This window comes from Saccostrea cucullata, unplaced genomic scaffold (genome assembly GCF_032062105.1).
Source record: "Saccostrea cucullata isolate Sc308-1 unplaced genomic scaffold, CSIRO_AGI_Scuc_v1 ctg1032, whole genome shotgun sequence".
NCBI classification, from domain to species: Eukaryota; Metazoa; Mollusca; class Bivalvia; order Ostreida; family Ostreidae; genus Saccostrea; species Saccostrea cuccullata.
In genome coordinates, this window is record NW_026934004.1 from 49,433 (window position 1) to 67,500 (window position 18,068).

The window sequence follows — 18,068 nt, forward strand, 5'->3', positions numbered from 1 at the left end:
ATTACACTTCATGTGTTTCAAATCATTAATCATTTTGTTTCACACAAAATTCGGCGTTCATATAGCGTGTATTTCTTTAAGTACCTCGGTTGAGATATTATCAGACCCTGCTGACTTGCCATTTCTCATCTGTTTAGGGTTATTTTTATTTTCTCCCCAGTCCATGTCTAGGTCTTGAACTATTGGTGTAGTACCGGTATTAGGAGGGTTAAGTGGAACTGGTCTATTCAACAATTCTTCAAAATGCCCTTTTCATCTCCATTTTTGTTCTTCTTCCCCCTTGTAGTTGTTTCACTACCTTGTCTTTCACTGGCTTTTCTTGTTTCCTGCGCTTCCGAGCTGGCTTCTTTGTGATGGCATACAGGTTTAATATTTCCTGCTAGTTATACTTCTGTTGTGAGTTTCTCGATGTACCTTCTTTGTTAGCTTTAGTACTTTGTTTTGTTCTCCTGTCGGCCTCTGCATATTCTTTTTGTGCTTTTGATTTTTCCGCTCTTGTTCTGCTGGAGTTGGCTAAAACTTTCTTACATGTATCCTTCCGCTCCTGTACTTTTCTAAGTTTGTCTTTTGTGATCCATTTTTATGATGGTTCGTTTTCACTCAAAGTATTTCATGGCAGCTTGTTGTGATGTTCTCTTGAATCCTTTTCTAATGATCTTCAACTGTTGTTAGTTCACCTATTTCCTGAGGGGCGTTATATTTGTTTTTCACCACAAACTTGTACTCCTGTAAGATTTGGTTTTCTTGTAGAAACCTGGTGTTACACTGATTCTCTGAGAGTTTCCTTTTGTTTTCATTTGCTTTAGCTTCAGTTTGCTGCTGCCTGACGGTAGGAGGTCTTCTTAAGCGACATCTGCTGCTCGTTTGATCCTGGTAGCCTGCATAGATCTAAACATTTAATTGATGCTTAGTTTATGATCTATCTGGTTTTCAGTTCCTAGTATCCGTTTTGGTGATACCCAGATGGCTTTGTGGATCCTTTGTGTTGGAATAAAGTGCCTCCAATAATTAATCTGTTGAATCCACAAAAGTTTTTGCTAATTTTCACCGTTTTCATTCATTTTGCCCAGTCCATGTTGTCCCATGATGTCACCATACCCGGTGTTATCATTTCCAATTTTTGCATTATGGTCTTCCATTATGATGTTAACATTTCTTTCTCTACAGGTGTCAATAATGCTCTGAAAGATGTTGTAGAACTCTTCTTTTGCTTTTCCTCTGCATCATTTGATGGAGAATGGCGTACGTTGGATTATATTTGTGCTAATCCATTTATGGTTTTGTTTTGTTTTAAATGATACCTATATGATCCTTGGTCCATGTGCTTCCCAGCCTATTAATGCTTCCCTAACTATTTTAAATACCATGACTTTCATTCTTTGAGAATGCAGTTAATTTTATAAGTTCCTGTATTGATATTTCTGGACCCTACATACTACAAAAAATGCTTATTAGACGAGAAATTATGTTGAATAACAGTGTGAATAATAAGCTTATCTATATGATTTTCAACATAGGATAAACAGCATTTTCTCCGGCAAAATGTTCCCAGACATAAAGGGACTAAACAGAAATAATTTTTTGATTCAGGTGGGAAATGCACTTTCATTTATCATTGTATATTAGAATGTTACTGAATGAACTGATTACAAACCAAATAATACACTGTGGATATCAATTTAACATATCTGTTTAAGATCAAAGGGCAGATTACTGTAAGACTGTAACTGCATAAAACTCCACAGATTCAGAAGCTTTCAGTGTGCAGTGTAATGAGTTTTTTTATTTCAGTATATAGGACATCAATTTCAAATCCCTTCTTACCGGTCACGGTAGCCTAGTGGTAGAGCGTTTTCCTCGTGATCGGGAGGCCCGGGTTCGATTCTCGATCGCGGCGCCGCGTCATACCTAAGACGTAAACATAGGTAGTGACTGTTCCTTCGCCAAGCGCTCGGCACTAGAAGTGAAAGTCACGGGTCTTTCGGATATGACCTTAAAAACGTAGGTCCCGTGTCACGGTAGGCGTTGGCACGATAAAGAACCCTCACTGCTCAATGGCCCTGAGTGCCGAGTATAGGTCTAAATTTGAAGCCCTTCACCGGCATCGGTGACGTATCCATATGAGTGAAAAATTCTCAAGAGGGACGTTAAACAATATACAATGAATCAATCAATCAATCAAATCCCTTCTTACCATTTAGTTCTGTGTTTTTGAATGGTTCTATGGCAAACAAAATAAACGGAAATCTATCCTTTATCTTCTACTCCTTTTTATATCTATTTGGCCGTTTTTTTCTGACAAAAGTTAGAGTCTTGCTATTGTAAAATTTTAAACGTTGAAAAATGACCTCTTTGTGATTCACGGAACAGGTAAGGGGATACCTGATAAATGTTTCACAGGCACTGGAATTTTCATCTACATTTCTATAATCTGGGTAACAATACAACGTATTGTCTATGCAACCGTAGCAACCAAAGCCAACCCATTATTGATGGAAAATTTTATCCACTGATTCCCATCCTAAACAAGAGAAAAAATAAAGGACCAGGATATTTTCCCAATGCATTTGTAAATAATCCATTGTCATTCTAGATCTAGACCTGTGTTACATATACCTATATATTTACATCCACTGAATATTTTCTCCTTTATTTCTTAAGAAACCCCATTGCGTTCATCACTGCATAAACTGCAGTAGGCATGTCGCCTGTACAGATTTCTTAATCAGTGGCTGTTCCATCAATGAAACGTATAAAGACGTTCGCATCATTAATACAATAATTAATCTTTTTTCTCCTACTTTAATTGATTATTTAAACAGATATAAATATAAACAATAAAATGTATTTCTTTGTTTGTTATTACTGGAATGAACGGTCGTAGCTACTGCAGAAAAAATCTACATAACCCGCTTACGCGGGTAATGTATTTTTTCTGCAACAGCTGCTTCCCTTCATTCCAGTAACAACACACAAAGAAAGCATTTTATTGTTTAAATGTTAAATTGTTTACTCTTTTGTCCGACTGATCAGTCTTCGAATGCCCTATCAAAATCTTCATCAAAATGAATACCAATATACTGCAGCACTGATTCAGAAATAGACCAGCCCCATCCCCACTTTTTTTTCCACACAAAGGCAAAATATACTAAACTGTAGGCTGAAAAAGATTCATGAAGTTCACATTTGTTTTAATGCTGATTATATAGGTGCGTACCATTTATTTTTAATGCCCTACAATAATGAGTAGTTTTTTTGCTACAATATTTTTTAATCCTTTCAGATTTTGCATTCCTACCCTCTTGGTAATTAATGTGTATATTCTGGCTGTTGCGTGTGAATAATAAATAAGGACATGTTTTTTTACAGACATTAAGAGCTCTTTCCTGTCAGTTGTGCGTATGCAGTATTTGCTAAATTTGCTTATCTTAACAATCGAGTAGTCTCATTTCAGAGATCATCAGACAAGGAATGAAACTGTAAAATTCCATATGGCCATGGGACCAAAAGAAACTGCGTCGACCCCCTCCTTTATTTAGTACTTTTCTGTGACATAAACATGCTACTTTTTGACTGAGAACTATCAAATTAGGATTTCAACTAAAGCCATTTTATCAGAGCGAAAAAACAAATCTTATTATTTTACTTAGAGACACAATAGAAATTATCAGTGACTGTAAACATGTATTAGGCACCCATTTAAAACACCATTTCTCATTATATCCTCATTTTCTGAACTTTTCTGAACTTGTTTTCTGAACCCCCTTTAAATAACATCCACATCCCATTCTGATTTCCGACGAGACTGCAGACTCGGCATACCCTGTAATTAGTTCATTCGTTTGGCCGAAATAAGGTATTTCAGTAAAATTGTTAAAACAAAATATGTTTCATAATCACATCCTTCTTAAAGGAATAATAGGTATTTTCTTATTTCAGAATGTGGGAATTTGAAATTTACCTTTTATGATAAAAATCAATTTCAACTTTTGAATGCTCAACCATGCACGTACCTTATTGCCTTGCTGGATATAATGCTCAGAGATCCATGTAATATTTCTAAGCTACGAACTTAAACCCTTTTCTCGTTATAAGTAAAGTTTCCAATTCTAAAAAACATTTCTCAGTGTAAAGCCTAAGAAACCAAAAAAATCTAATTTTCTTCTCAAGTACGACTGGACCAGAAAAACTTATGTGGAGACATTGAAGGGTAGAGTAGATTTTAAATTCTTAAAATCAAGACGCCAGGGATTAGGGCGCGGTCACAAAAGGGAATCATTAAAAATATATATATATATAAATACACACTTAATTTATGCATACTTTTTTGTCCCCCGTTTCCTCATTCGTCTGTTCATAAGTCAGTCTGTCCGTTTGCTGTCACAAAAAACTTTAACCTTGGTCATAATTTTGAATGGGAGAGATAAGACTTTCGTATCACACCGAAAGCGGTGATCTGCAATTCTTTGAGTTTGCTTGTTTATGAAACATATACAGATATAGAGATAACGAACAATATTCAAGATCAAAGTCAATAAACTAATACAAAATAGGAGAAGAGCAAACACGGGCGTTCAAAACATCAGAGGTAGGATCAGGTGCCATGTAATTCCTTAAGAACATTTTACAGTGATAAAGAATGCCCACACCCACAGAAAAAAAAATTGTAGAAATTAAAAAGACCTATGTATGGAATCCGGATAGGGCCATGCAGTTCACTATCGCACCATCGAGTATCAACTAATAGGTCGATGGCGTGATAATGCGATGGTGCGATAACGATGAAGCGATGATGCGATAACGCGATGACGATGATGCTATGGCGCGATAATGCGATGCTGATGGTGCGATAGCACGATTGAGCGATAGTGAATATCGCTTCATCGTCATCGTACTATCGCACCATCGTCATCGCACCATCGTGTCATCATTATCGCACCATCGCGTCATCGCACCATCGTGTCATCGCATTATCGCACCATCGTCATCGCATTGTCGCGCCATAGCATCATCGTCATCGCGCTATCGCACCATCGCTTCAACGTTATCGCACCATCGCTTCATCGTCATCGCATTATCGCTTCATCGCACTATCGACCTAAACCTCGATGGTGCGATGATGCGATAGTGAACTGCGTGGCCCTATCCGGATTCCATACCTATGGATCATTTTTTAATGTGCGTAATAACAAAAATGGCCTCGTTTAATAAAAGCTCCCTTTCCAACAGTGTGAAACATGTACATTGAGTCAGGTGATTAATGCCAAGGTTTGAACTTCAACGTTTATTTCTTTTTGCCTTTTTTAATCATTACTGGACGATCACGCACCAAAAATGCGATAAAATAGCATTCTAATTACGTGTATATTTAGGAAAAAATTCGAATGGTTATGTATATATATATGTAAAGCATAAAAGTAATTTCCAATGTGAAGAATATATAACATAAATGAATAACTTTGACTTCAGTAAGGACATGACCATATTTAGAATATCATCACACAGGCTTCAAATTGAAACTGGTCATGGTAGATATACGCATTGGACTAGAAAGAAAGAGATAAAAGAATACATGTATGTGAAAAATGTAATTTGAATGTAGTGGAAAATGAACTGCAATTCAACATAGATAAATATCTTTTCTTTTTTAAGAAAAAAAGAACCAAAGAAATGAAGCACAGAAACAATACAAAATTTAAAAGTTTCGATAGGTCTCAAAAATATCTGGATCATTACACGTGAAAATATGAATGTTTTACTTCAATCTGGAAACTACCTCTTTAATCATTAAATATATTGTTAAGCACAACAACTTGCTTTGTGTGTACGGTATTTTACTTTCACAATTATTTCTTTAAAAAATTATTTCATTATTGATAATGCACTGCCTTGGTCTTCTAATGTATGTTTCATGTCTCTCTAGAGGCCCTTGATTGGAAATAAATATTGCCTGTTGTCTATTTTTACCTTTTAAGCACATCGCAAAATAGGTATTATTGGTTATAACTCTTAATGTAATATCCTTAATGACTGTCTTGCTTTTGTTTGATATTTCGATATTTGACCGATTATAGACATTAGTAGCTTAATGACAGACAAGCGGGATGTTCTTGCTTTTCAATAGTAAACATGTCTCCTTAAGTATTCATGTTTTAAGTACGATCAACATTTTTTAAAAAAAGTTGAAAATAATAAATGAGATAGTTTTTGGAATTAAATATAGACAGTTATGCAACATAATAGTTATTATATACACTTTACAAAACTTCTAAGTGTAAGCTCTAATAAATGTATTTATTTAAAAACTACTTTATAGAATGGTAGGATATTTTCAAATTATTACAACAAACGAGTCTTCTCAAAAAAATTTTGTTGAAAGAAAATCAAATTTCACCTATGAAAACTAATGTTTCGTGACAAAGCTTTAAAAAAAACCCATAAATCTGCCTTTTGCAGCACGTGGTTTGTGCAATCAGCATCCTTTGTGATCATTTTCAAATTTTTAAAACTGGTTTCTCTAAAAAAACAGATAACAATAGTAATGACCGTTGAGAAAGAAGGGAGAAACGTTGGAATGTTGATATCTGGATCATCCTTGCACCACGTTTTACTCACGTTTGTTTAGTTTTTAATTGTCCTTGATATTACTTTTAAAAATTAACAACCAGTATCAAAACACATTCAAACACCTTTTTGTATAGGCTGTGCGTCATTTTCATCGCCAATTTATCCCAATTTGAAGGATTTGGACAAAATTTAACCAACCGGAAGTGACCTTGAGGCCAAAGTTTCGCGTTACACCAGGTTAAAAGAGTGTTAAATTGTCCTAAAACAATCTTAGAAACATGAAAACAAACAATTTCAATCGTATGAAAATGAGTGTTTGTGACAGTCATATATAATCTCAAGCAGTCTGAAATATCCTAAAAGCGGTGCACTTACGAGCTAAACGCCGAAGGATGATAACCAAAGTGCCTCTGTGTGATGATGCACTGCCAAATTCCCGGATCTGAATCCCATTAAACACATTTGGGATTTTTTTATTAGGAGTATCAAAGCCCCCCACACCCCTCCACACAATTTCACCGGTTTTGAAAGATCTATGCAGTAGGTATGGGCAGAAGATTTGTCAATCTTCTATTAAGGGGTACAATGTATTCAACAGTAAAGCACGTCTTGGAGTAATTAGAGCAACTGGTTGTCTTACTCCATAGTGGTTATTTTGTATGAATTTTCATTTTGAGGGTACATCATTACCTTGACACTTTGCTTAAAATTCGGACGACATACATGAAATTTACGCAACATCAAACTGACATATGCATCATTAACCATAAATTAAAGAAATTATTTATTATATGTATTTCTTCTTTAAAACTAGAATGACATTCTGTGGATATATTCTGTAGATATATTTCCTAATGAAAAATAAAGGTGATAATACCGAGGAATATTTACATTTGCAAATGTTTTCCTAAATATAAATCTACTGAAAGCAAGCGTTTTTATAACTGTATAAATACAGGTACGGGGTCAAGAGGTCATAGATGTGCGTATGGATAAACGTTCGACGTAATTTCTCAGTGACGTCATAAAGGGTCGACGCGCGTTCAGTTGATTACATACATGCCGTTGGGTTTGAAAAGTAATGCATTTCACACGTTGATAGTCAAAATTAGGAAAATTTAAAGTATTAATAAGTAACAAATGTAAATATAAGTAATAAGGTATCATTTTTAGAGTTTTATTGGGATGTAAAACGGGTTGGCACATGATCACGTGACCAACCCGTTTTACATCCCAATAAAACTCAAAAATGATACCTTATTTCTTAAGTAATGATGTAGGAAAAATAAATTCTTTGTTCACCTGGAAGGTCAGTGAAATGGTATAACGCAGTTTTGTTTAAAAAAAGAATTTTCATTAAAGCATGGATTTCATACACTAGGGAATCATTGATAGAAGGAGAGTTAAAAAGGAGAAGTTTGATTCAGTGAAGGATGTCTTCCATTCGCTGGGCGTTCAAACAAGTCTTCACGGCATCCCCAGAATTCTCTCATCCAAACACTGGTATCAACGGGGTCTTTGGACGTGTCTGGTTCTAGTGACATTTGGATTTTTGATGTTCCAGATTTATCAACTCGTTGACGAATACACCAAATATCCTATTAAAACAAAGGTATCCATGAAGAGGGATACTCTGCAATTCCCTGCCGTCTCTCTCTGCAACATGAATCCTGTGAAAAACTCATCGTTATCACTCATCAGTGGATCTGAGCTCAAAGATATCATAGATCCTGTACCCAAGGAGAAGAGAGTATCAAATCTAAATAATATTGCAAACGAAGTAACAAGTTCGAATCCAGTTTGGACCAGTTCCTACATTAATGGAAGTACAAATTATTCGGACCGCTTCCGAGACTACAGTTATTATTATCATGACTGGGACTGGTACACGTATTATCGGTGGTGGGACTATTGGTACAACGTTCATTCTTTTGACCTCAAAAGTGATCAGGATGATTCTTTTCACCAATCAGTCAATGACTTTGGAGATTATTTGCAGGATCAAAGGGATTGGGAGGACGATGAATGGAGCGAAAAAATTGAATGGTTTAAATACCTCTTCCAAAACCAGTCAAAGTAAATCTGTTTACGTCATTATCTAACAGAATACTTTTGTCAATATTTAATTGAAGTAGTTAGTAATATAAGATGAATAGAAAGGTTCAAGCCTTAACATCATAGATAATTTAAAGGTTATAAACGCGTCAGTTTCAGGTAGACTTTGCTTCCATTTGTTTTCTTTTTTAAATACAAATACATATTTACTTCTTCAGGGACACCAGGAAAGAATTGGGACATTTTATTGAAAACATGCTAATATCCTGTTCCTTTAATGGAAAGAAATGCTCAGCAGAGTAAGCTGATTTTTAATTATTACTAGTAGTCTTAGTAGTACTTGCCCAATTTGTATCAACTTGGATTGATTGTATATTGTTTAACGTCCATATCGAGAATTTTTCACTCATACGGAGACGTCACCGTATGCCAGTGAAGGGCTTCAATTTTTTTTACCTATACTCGGCACTCAGGGCCATTGAGCAGTGAGGGATCTTTATTGTGCCAACGCCTGCCGCTGACACGGGACCTAGATTTTTAAGGTCTCATCCAAAGGACCCGCAACTTTCACTTCAAAGTGCCGAGCGCATGGCGAAGGAACAGTTGCTACCCATTTTGTATCGACTTAGGTCAGTCGCGGCTGAGATTCGAACTCAGACCTCCCGATCATGGAGCGAGCGCTGTACCGACTGAGCTACCGTGAATGGTTATCCACTTGGAAAGGGAAACTGATGCTATGCTCTTAAAGCAAAGTATGGGCGAAGATAATTTTAAGGTGCATTGATTGTAAAACATTCAATCATGTTTTCTACTTTGAATTCGCCAATTGAAGTCCATAAAATTTACTCAGCTGTTGAAATTCACACGATAATCAAATAAAAGCATGCATAAAAAATAACTTTTAAAACATTGATGATAACTATTAGATTTTCGCTTTTTCTGAACACAATGCACTTTTTATATTGTGTTATGGAAATAAAATAATGTGAAGCCACTGTAACAATAAAATAATAAATAAACGAAAAAATATGAGTCCATGGCACCTGATCCCACCTCTGGTGTTTCGGAGGTCCGTGTTTGCTCTGCTCTTATTTTGTATATTTGTTTAATGGACGTTGAGATTGAATACTGTTCGTTATTTCCATATCCTTCTCAATGCTAACTACCAATAACCCTGCTCTGATTTAAATTTGTTATGGACACACAGGAAGCTGACCTCAGCAATCATACAAAAATAAAGAACTATATGCGGTATATTGCGTGTATCTGCCCCCACAAAATCAAATTTTGGAAACTTCCTGAAATGTGCTGAATTCAATAAATTGTATGAGAAATATAAATTAACAGAAAATATTATAGTTTCAAAGCAGTGTATTCACAATTTTTGTTTTTATGACGTCACAAACAAGTCCGATTTTATATCCTTTTTCAGAAAGAGGACAAAATGGACAAAATTTCAACAATTTTAGCTTTAAAATTTATAGAGCGCAAGTTTGTTCAGGAACAATATTGACATATTTCATTGATATTATCATTCTACACATTATATCAAAATATTGATCCTGAACACATGCGCTCGGTGACTTTTACTCAAAATATCGACGAAATATGTACATTTTTTTGTAAAATTCATAAAAACTGAAATTTACGTCATGTTTATGACGTCATTACGTACATATGACGTCATTACTTATGAAAATATTCAGTGCTGTGAAGTCAGCATATACTCCCCTGTTTTAGAACTTAATTAAATATATCTCCATCAAAGTTTGATTTGGGGGGCAAATATTGGTTATTACCGAATAAAGTTCTTTAGAAACGTACTCAGTGGAGTTCATACTCAGAGTTTGGAGTTTGAGTTGGAGTATGAGTACGCTTAAAGTTTTATAACCTCAGGGCCAGAAGACGGATTATGAAATCCAGAAAGCGCTTGTGTTAAATGAACTTTGGAAACAACATTTTCTTTTTCTTTTATAATTATTTTAACCTGTGTGACATCGACTTTGAACTATTTTAATATATATATATATATATATATATATATATATATATATATATATATATATATATATATATATATATATATATATATATATATATATATATATATATCTTTTGAAGGATACAGCTAAGGTTCTTAAGGACGGGATGGTATGTGGTTACCAGAGGGACCCTGTCGCTATTGTCTTTTTCCTTGTAGCGTAACAGGTTTTGCCTGTCATGTTCCGCCATCTCATCAATAGCTGTTTGTACGGTGCGGGCATTGTAGACTCTTTTGCATAAGTGGGACTTAAGAAGACAACTTTGCTCCTGATATAAGGCAGGGGACGAACAGATGCGTCGAATTCTGGTGGCTAGACCATTAGGCACTCCCTTAAAAGTGTGTGGGGGATGACAGCTAGTGGGCGTAAGATATAGGTGGGAGTCTGTGGGTTTGGTGTGGAGACTGAATTCGATTTCACCATCAATCAGGGTAGATGTAATATCTAGGAATGCGTTTATCGAATTAGAAACGTCTACTGTAAATTTGATCGACTGATGAAAGGTGTTGGCAAACGTAATGAATGCCTCGAGGTTCTCGCGACAATCGTGTCGTTGGTCATTTTTAGTGCTTTATATAAATTTCCATCCGTGACCTTGTATCTACTTGGTAGATCCGACATTTAGGATATACAGTGTTGTTGGTTTTTTAGTGCTTTATATATATATATATATATATATATATATATATATATATATATATATATATATATATATATATATATATATATATATATATATATATATATATAACGAATATTATATATATATATATATATATATATATATATATATATATATATATATATATATATATATATATATATATATATATATATATATATATATATATATATATATATATATATTTTCCTATGTAAAATTAAGGGTGTGGTATAACTGCTCAAAGAAAATTATATATACGTCGAGGTACATGTATGTTCAGCAAACTTGTCTATTCAGAAAGAATATTAATTACTAGCTTTTACAAAATCGTAAATTACATGTAAATCGGGGTCAGTTAATATGAGAGTAATTAAACTGTGGTTTCTTTTTTCAGATATTAATGTCATACAATCATTGATTGTTTGTTCAAAATTTCATAATTTAAATTTATCCCAAGCTCTCGCTTTCTCTTTGTTTTTATAAGAGACGAGCTTTAATTAATTGTCTACTGTTATGTAAAGAAAGAACAAATACGGGCGTTTGAAATCCTGCATTCAGATAAAACGTGCAGCTAATATATTAATTTAAAAAAATACATTGGATACATATCGATGTACAGTTTTTATTGCACTACGTACATGTTTACAATTCAGAAATTCATTGTATAATGGTGATAATGTAGGTTAAATTTTGTAAACTAGTCTGTAAAAGACAAACAGTGAAACTGGTACAAAAAAATAAAATTTAACGAATATTCGACTATCGTTCGACTAAAGCATACGACTATTCGACTAAGCTGTCCGAGTAAAATTGACATCCCTAATATATATATATATATATATGAATTTTTCAAAATCTTCTTCTCATATACCACTTGGGTCAGAAAAGTTGAAACATATGTGGAAGTATCCTGCGGTAGTTTAGTTTTAAATTGTGAAAAATCATGTCCCCCGGGGGTAGGGCCTACCCACACTGGGGAATAAAAGTTTTAAATTGAAGTATATCGGAAAAAACTTTTCTTCATAAGTAGACTAAAAAAGCTGAAACTTATGTTGAAGCATCCTGGGGTAGTGTAGATTCTAAATTGTTTGAAACATGGCCCTTTAGGATTGTCAAGGTCAAGATAGGTATTACAAAGGGGTAAGTCTGTTTAATGACAGAATGGCCAAAGTTACTCAGATGAGCGATGTGGCCCATGGGCCTCTTGTTTTCGTGCTTACGTCTAATTCAACAATGTCCTCTGCGATATTGTGGCAAGCTTCGCCATGCGATATTTAGCAGTTTATAATTAGGATAAAGGACTGACATTCAATCGGAAATATAGCAATATTTATTTACAGAATTTTTTTTCCAAAATGAGCTTTTTGTCGTTGAAGCTGCCTTGAAAAATACTGATAATTATCTTTCAGATAATTTAAACACTATGAATATTCTGAAATATTTGAGCATATCTTTTTATCTAACGTGTTTATTATTTGTGCCTAAAAATCGCATTATGGACGTATGGATGTAAACATGAAGACGTATCGAAATTCCTTACAAACACTATACAGGGCGATATGAGGTGATATCTTTTAGATAAGTCAAGAAATCTCATGACAGGATCGTTTTAAAAAATAAAGTACATAATAAATTAGTATTATAAAAAATACGAAAAAAAATTCATTGACGTGAATTGTTTTCAGCTCGCTCAAGGCCCTGTTCCCTCTTAAATACAGTTTATCTCCTTGATTCATATAAGATTTAAATTGACAATGATATTGTATCTTTTCAATCTCTCAGCAACTTTACACTGTTTCAAACTGCGGAATATGGAAACTGTTACACTCTATCGAGTGATCTGTTCATAACGAGGAAAACGGGTCCTATGAATGGTAAGTTATCAATATTAAGCATGACAAGATTCTAAACATTATCTTGTAAAATATTAAAACGACCTCTGATAAACTGAATTTAAGGATATACCAAATTGATTTTGAATTCTTAACGTAAATTACAGAAGAAAGTAACATCCTGATACCATGTTTTATGCTCCTGATTTGAGATCTTAAAATGACATTACTGTGTATTATTTTTCCATTACTAATTTCAAAATATTTTTTTTTTGTTCAGGACTGCAATTGATTTTACAAGTCGAGAAATTTGAGTTGTTAAGTAATTTAATAGATGGAGCCGGTTTTCGACTTGTTATTCATGAACCTGAAACCTTCCCTTTTCCACAGGATGAAGGTTACACAATCAGTTCTGGGCATGAAACAACCATTGGAATGAAAATGGTAACTACATAGATTCAAAATGTTTTTTTAATTGACCTTTTAAAAGTTCTTAGGATGATTAGATTGAATATTATTCATTAAATGGAGGTTAATAATACTGATTTCTTAGTAAGAAAGAATTGGGAACACGCACGTAAAGGCATGTGATATTTCATTTTTGAGACGAAATAAATTCGAAAATGACCTCAGAACTTCAAACACTGTATGTTCAGTTTAATGGAAATCAAAGACCCCTTTTATTTCCAAAAAGAGCATTTAAATAGAAAAATAAAGGGGAAAATGGCTTCCTTGTTAAAACTTTTTCGATCCTTGAAATAGAAAATCCTCTTCCTCATGTTATCAGGTACGTGTTGTGCGTGCAGAGGCACCATATGGTATGTGTGATTCAGGAGATACCTTCTACAAGACGTATGGATTCCGCTATACTATGCAGGTTAGTGAATGTACCAAAGATATCACTGCAGTATTAAAAGTTACAAGCAATTGCATAATCATCAATATACAACTTTAACAACTTCTTCTGCATAATTTAGTTAAGCATATTTTGGAAGATTTTTTTTTGTCTAAAGATTTCTTTCAGTTTCTATCAAATCAAAGCCTTTTACAGAGAAAACAAAACTGATCTTTTCCCAATCTAGGCTGATGTTCGTTAACTTAAAAATCTGAAAAGACTCCAATAAAAATAAACTAATAAAACATACATGTATAATGAAATAATTTTCGCTATTAGAACTTATACAGTGTATCTAGTTGCAGACATGTCTTTTCCTTCTCACAAGATCAGATTATGAGCTCAGACATGAAATCAGGTATTCATATGTCATAGAGTGACTGTTCCTTCGCCTAGTAGCCTGTATTAGAAGTGAAAGTCACGGGTCTATCTGACGAAACCTTAAAAGTGATGGTAGATGGTAGTCACAATAAAGAACCTTGAGTGCTTAACGGTTCTAATTGCAAAGTATTGGACCAATTTTTTTGAAACCCTTTGCTGGTACATGTAATTGTACAGTGTAAATAACATAGTCAAAATAAAAGTATGTAATGTGTATGTAAGTGTATTTCCATTTTTCCAAATTTAATGCCAAGGTAGGGTACCAATTTTTATCCATTTTTAGGCGTGTCTTCAAATCTGCAGACATAGGAAAGTTGTCGAAATCTGTAAATGTCGACCATCCGAACTTATGGACATCAAATTCATGGAGAAATTCAACACGACTCCTGTTTGTTCCTCTAGTACGTATTATTTGTAAACTTTAAAGAGGTTGGGGTGGCAGCCATTTTCAGACTATTTCAATCTCCTTTAAAAGAAAAGCTCCATATAAAGATATACAAAAATGATCAAATTTTAAAACTAGAATGTATGAATTTTTTCTTTGCCAAATGATAGTTGACAGCTTAAGATACCCTATATAAAAAAATAAGTTTAATCTGGTGGTTAATTTGTTGACCCCAAGCCTCCTTAAGCGTTAGTGTATATTATGCAATGTAAAAGCAGACGCAATACAGTTATATGATTTACCTCTTCTTCATTCCGCTTAAAAATTCTCCTCCCCTTCTATTGATACGAAATACTTGAAAAGATTTCAGCAAAAAATCAGCTTTATTCTCTCGTTCTATACGGATTTCCTATCTTGACTTACAAACAGAAGGTGGTCAGTTTAGACCTTGCTGCATTTTCTTGTTGATTTTCCTCTTTTGTATTTTATGTTCTCACAATTTCTCTTTACAACATTACATTTTTTATAAAATTTTTGCTCTAGCCCTTGTCTCCACCTTGTTACACTAGCTGTAACCACGTTCACTTTTACACATTTGTTTAGCCACACCCTTTACATTTATTTTTCACCTAAGAAATTAAGCACTTGCAAAAGCTTGAATTCGTTCGTTAATAGCATCGACACTTGTACATAACGTCTGCTTTTTTACCCATTTCGTCATTTTGTATGATGATGTATTTGACATAAATTCATCAATACAAAGCACTTTAAGAAAGTGCACATAGGTAAGGCAAATTGATAATAGGATGAGACATATCCCATAGTTTTACTAAAAAATTAAAAAGCAATAAATGATAAGTGTCTCAAATGGCCCTTTGAAATGATTATCTTAATTTAACATTGTATTTAGCTTTATTTTGCACTTCTATACATAGTCATATGACTTTTTATTGTAGCTTTCGTTTGATTAAAATGCTATTTATCTATAGATATGACCTCAAGTCACCTTTTCCCACCATTTTAAAATATTTCATATACAACTGGTTTTTTTCAAGCAGTTTTTCTTCCAGAAAACATTAAGTAGACTTGAACAAACTCTTTATTTTTGTTCAAAGATATATATAAAATAAAATTATACATATCAGAATCACATTCTAAAATGTTGATTTTGTGAGGACCCAAATTGACTCATATCATATATTATCCTTGAAATAGAAATATTTTTTTTCTCAATTCATTTGTAAAGAAATCACAATTTTTTTTTAACTACGAACGAAATTAAGGATGATTAAATAGTTTTGAAACCATTCATATTTGTTAGGACCCTCTCTACACCAGTTCAAAATGTTTTTTGGATATTGAGAAAAATGTATTCTATAAAGGTGTTGGTATTGAGCTTATTTACATGATTTTCAACATATGGTGCGTGGTATTTACCCCCAGGAAAAATAATCAAACACAATACAGTATCAGTGAATAGAAATCACTGTTTTTTACTTCCATAGAGAAAATACATGTAAATAATATGTTCAATTAATTTATCTTGGCCTTTTAAAATGTTATGAATACCTGAATTGATTACAAATTGTGTAATAAACTGTGAATTTTTAATTTTAAGAATTTAGATCTAAGGGAAGATCACTCTAACTGCAAAAAATACCATAGAATCAGAACTCTTTAGTGTTCAGTGTAGATAGGATTCTTAAGTATCATCAGTCGTTTCTTAATGTTTTTGTTTTAAATAGATACAAATGGTACAGGAAACAACAAAACTGAAAAGGGTAAACATAGTAATGCCAAGCAGTGTGAGGAATTCATTTATTTCCGAATTGATGAACACTATATTGACTGTGAATGTGCAAGTCCTTGCAGGTAAGTATACCCTGAAAAAACTGGGGTTAAATTAGGACGTAAATATTTGCATTAAGTTTTTTGTCAAAGCCTAGAATTATACATCGTAAATGTGTACGTATCATCTCTTTGACATATTCAAAGAAGGATGCATATTTTTGTATTCTATAAATTTTGCAGGCAAACACTCTATCAGTCCACTATATCTGGTCGAATGTGGCCGAAAGAGTCCTTTCTGGTAAGGATTAAATATATTCCATTCTTCAGTTAATGATTTGAAAATAGAACCCTTCAAAACTCTGATATTTCCTACCATAGGAAACGAAAAAAAAAAAATGAATACTTTTGAAAACATATGAGTCACAGTTAACATGGCTTAAGCTCACCATATATACTACTACTATTCCAATAACAGCTGTTAAGTTCGCATGAACAAGTCCGCTAAAATACCACAATTTGTGTTATCATAATTATACTCCCGTTTGAAAAGTGGGATGGTATATAGTGACTGGTATGTCCGTCCGTCTGCCTGTACGTCCATCCGGCCGCATGTCCGTTGGTTCGTTTGTTAAGCTTTAAGGTACCCATCTCTTATCCGCAACTCCTTTAAAACCACCTGATGAAATTAAAACAAACGTTCACAGAATCTTACATATTGTCATTGTGAACCTCCTATTTAACTATTTAACTTTTGATCTGACAATATGTCGGATTTCCATATCAAAACATAGACACGTCTTCTCTTTCTACAATATTGAATGGTACCATGTACCATCTCCTATCCGCAATTTCTCCTAAACCACTCAATAATATTTAATGATAATATTACAATTTTTTTAATTACATAATACCTTTGCGCACCTCCTATTTTACTTTTGGATATGACAATTATTTCGGTCTTCCAGAGCAAAACATGAACTTTGCCATTGTATTCATATCAGATGCGAGAGGTATCATTTAGTGAGCTCAGTGCTCACAGTATCTTTAGTTATCATTTGTTTAGAGGATTTCTAGTTTATCAAAATGCATAATACTTCTTTACTTGTTAAACACAAACCCGCCCCAAACATTCAAGTTTCAATACGTTTAAAAGGAGAAATTAGATTTTTCATATATTTATCTTTCAAAACGCTATTGCAATATATAAGTCGTTATTTTATACAGAAAATTTGAGAACATGTTGACTTCAAATCTTTGTCTTTGCACCTTTAAATGTCATGTATAACTTTAAACCGACTGTATAAAGATAATATATAAGAAAACTAGCAGAGAAAACATTTAACTATATATAATATATAGTTGTATAATGCACGTAAAAGCTTAGAAAAGTATTATTTTATACATTGTAGATGATATTCCCCCTCTCTCGTTCAAAATTTTATCATTTTGTTATATG

The 18,068-nt window shown here is 33.6% G+C and overlaps 2 protein-coding genes across 2 annotated transcripts in view; both read left to right on the plus strand.

The window, feature by feature from the left end:
- Window positions 1–8,846: 8,846 nt before the first annotated feature.
- Window positions 8,847–14,257, plus strand: LOC134239774 (amiloride-sensitive sodium channel subunit gamma-2-like). Its single transcript, XM_062721921.1, has 5 exons — window positions 8,847–8,921; window positions 13,111–13,202; window positions 13,441–13,604; window positions 13,948–14,037; window positions 14,243–14,257. Exons 1-5 carry the CDS (start codon window positions 8,878–8,880, stop codon window positions 14,255–14,257), a joined length of 405 nt encoding a protein of 134 aa, XP_062577905.1. The 5' UTR covers window positions 8,847–8,877.
- A 134-nt stretch (window positions 14,258–14,391) lies between these two features.
- Window positions 14,392–18,068, plus strand: part of LOC134239775 (degenerin mec-10-like) — a 6,160-nt gene continuing 2,483 nt past the window's right edge. The window contains exons 1-3 of the mRNA XM_062721922.1: window positions 14,392–14,413; window positions 16,567–16,693; window positions 16,853–16,910. Of these exons, the coding sequence (XP_062577906.1) occupies window positions 14,392–14,413; window positions 16,567–16,693; window positions 16,853–16,910 (207 nt within the window). The remainder of the gene's footprint in view (window positions 14,414–16,566; window positions 16,694–16,852; window positions 16,911–18,068) is intronic.

Coding starts and splice junctions, on each gene's coding strand:
- LOC134239774 (XM_062721921.1), top strand. CDS start 8,878: ATGCTAATATCCTGTTCCTTTAATGGAAAGAAATGCTCAGCAGA. Junction 8,922..13,110: donor GGAAAGAAATGCTCAGCAGA/GTAAGCTGATTT, acceptor TCAATCTCTCAG/CAACTTTACACTGTTTCAAA. Junction 13,203..13,440: donor GAAAACGGGTCCTATGAATG/GTAAGTTATCAA, acceptor TTTTTTGTTCAG/GACTGCAATTGATTTTACAA.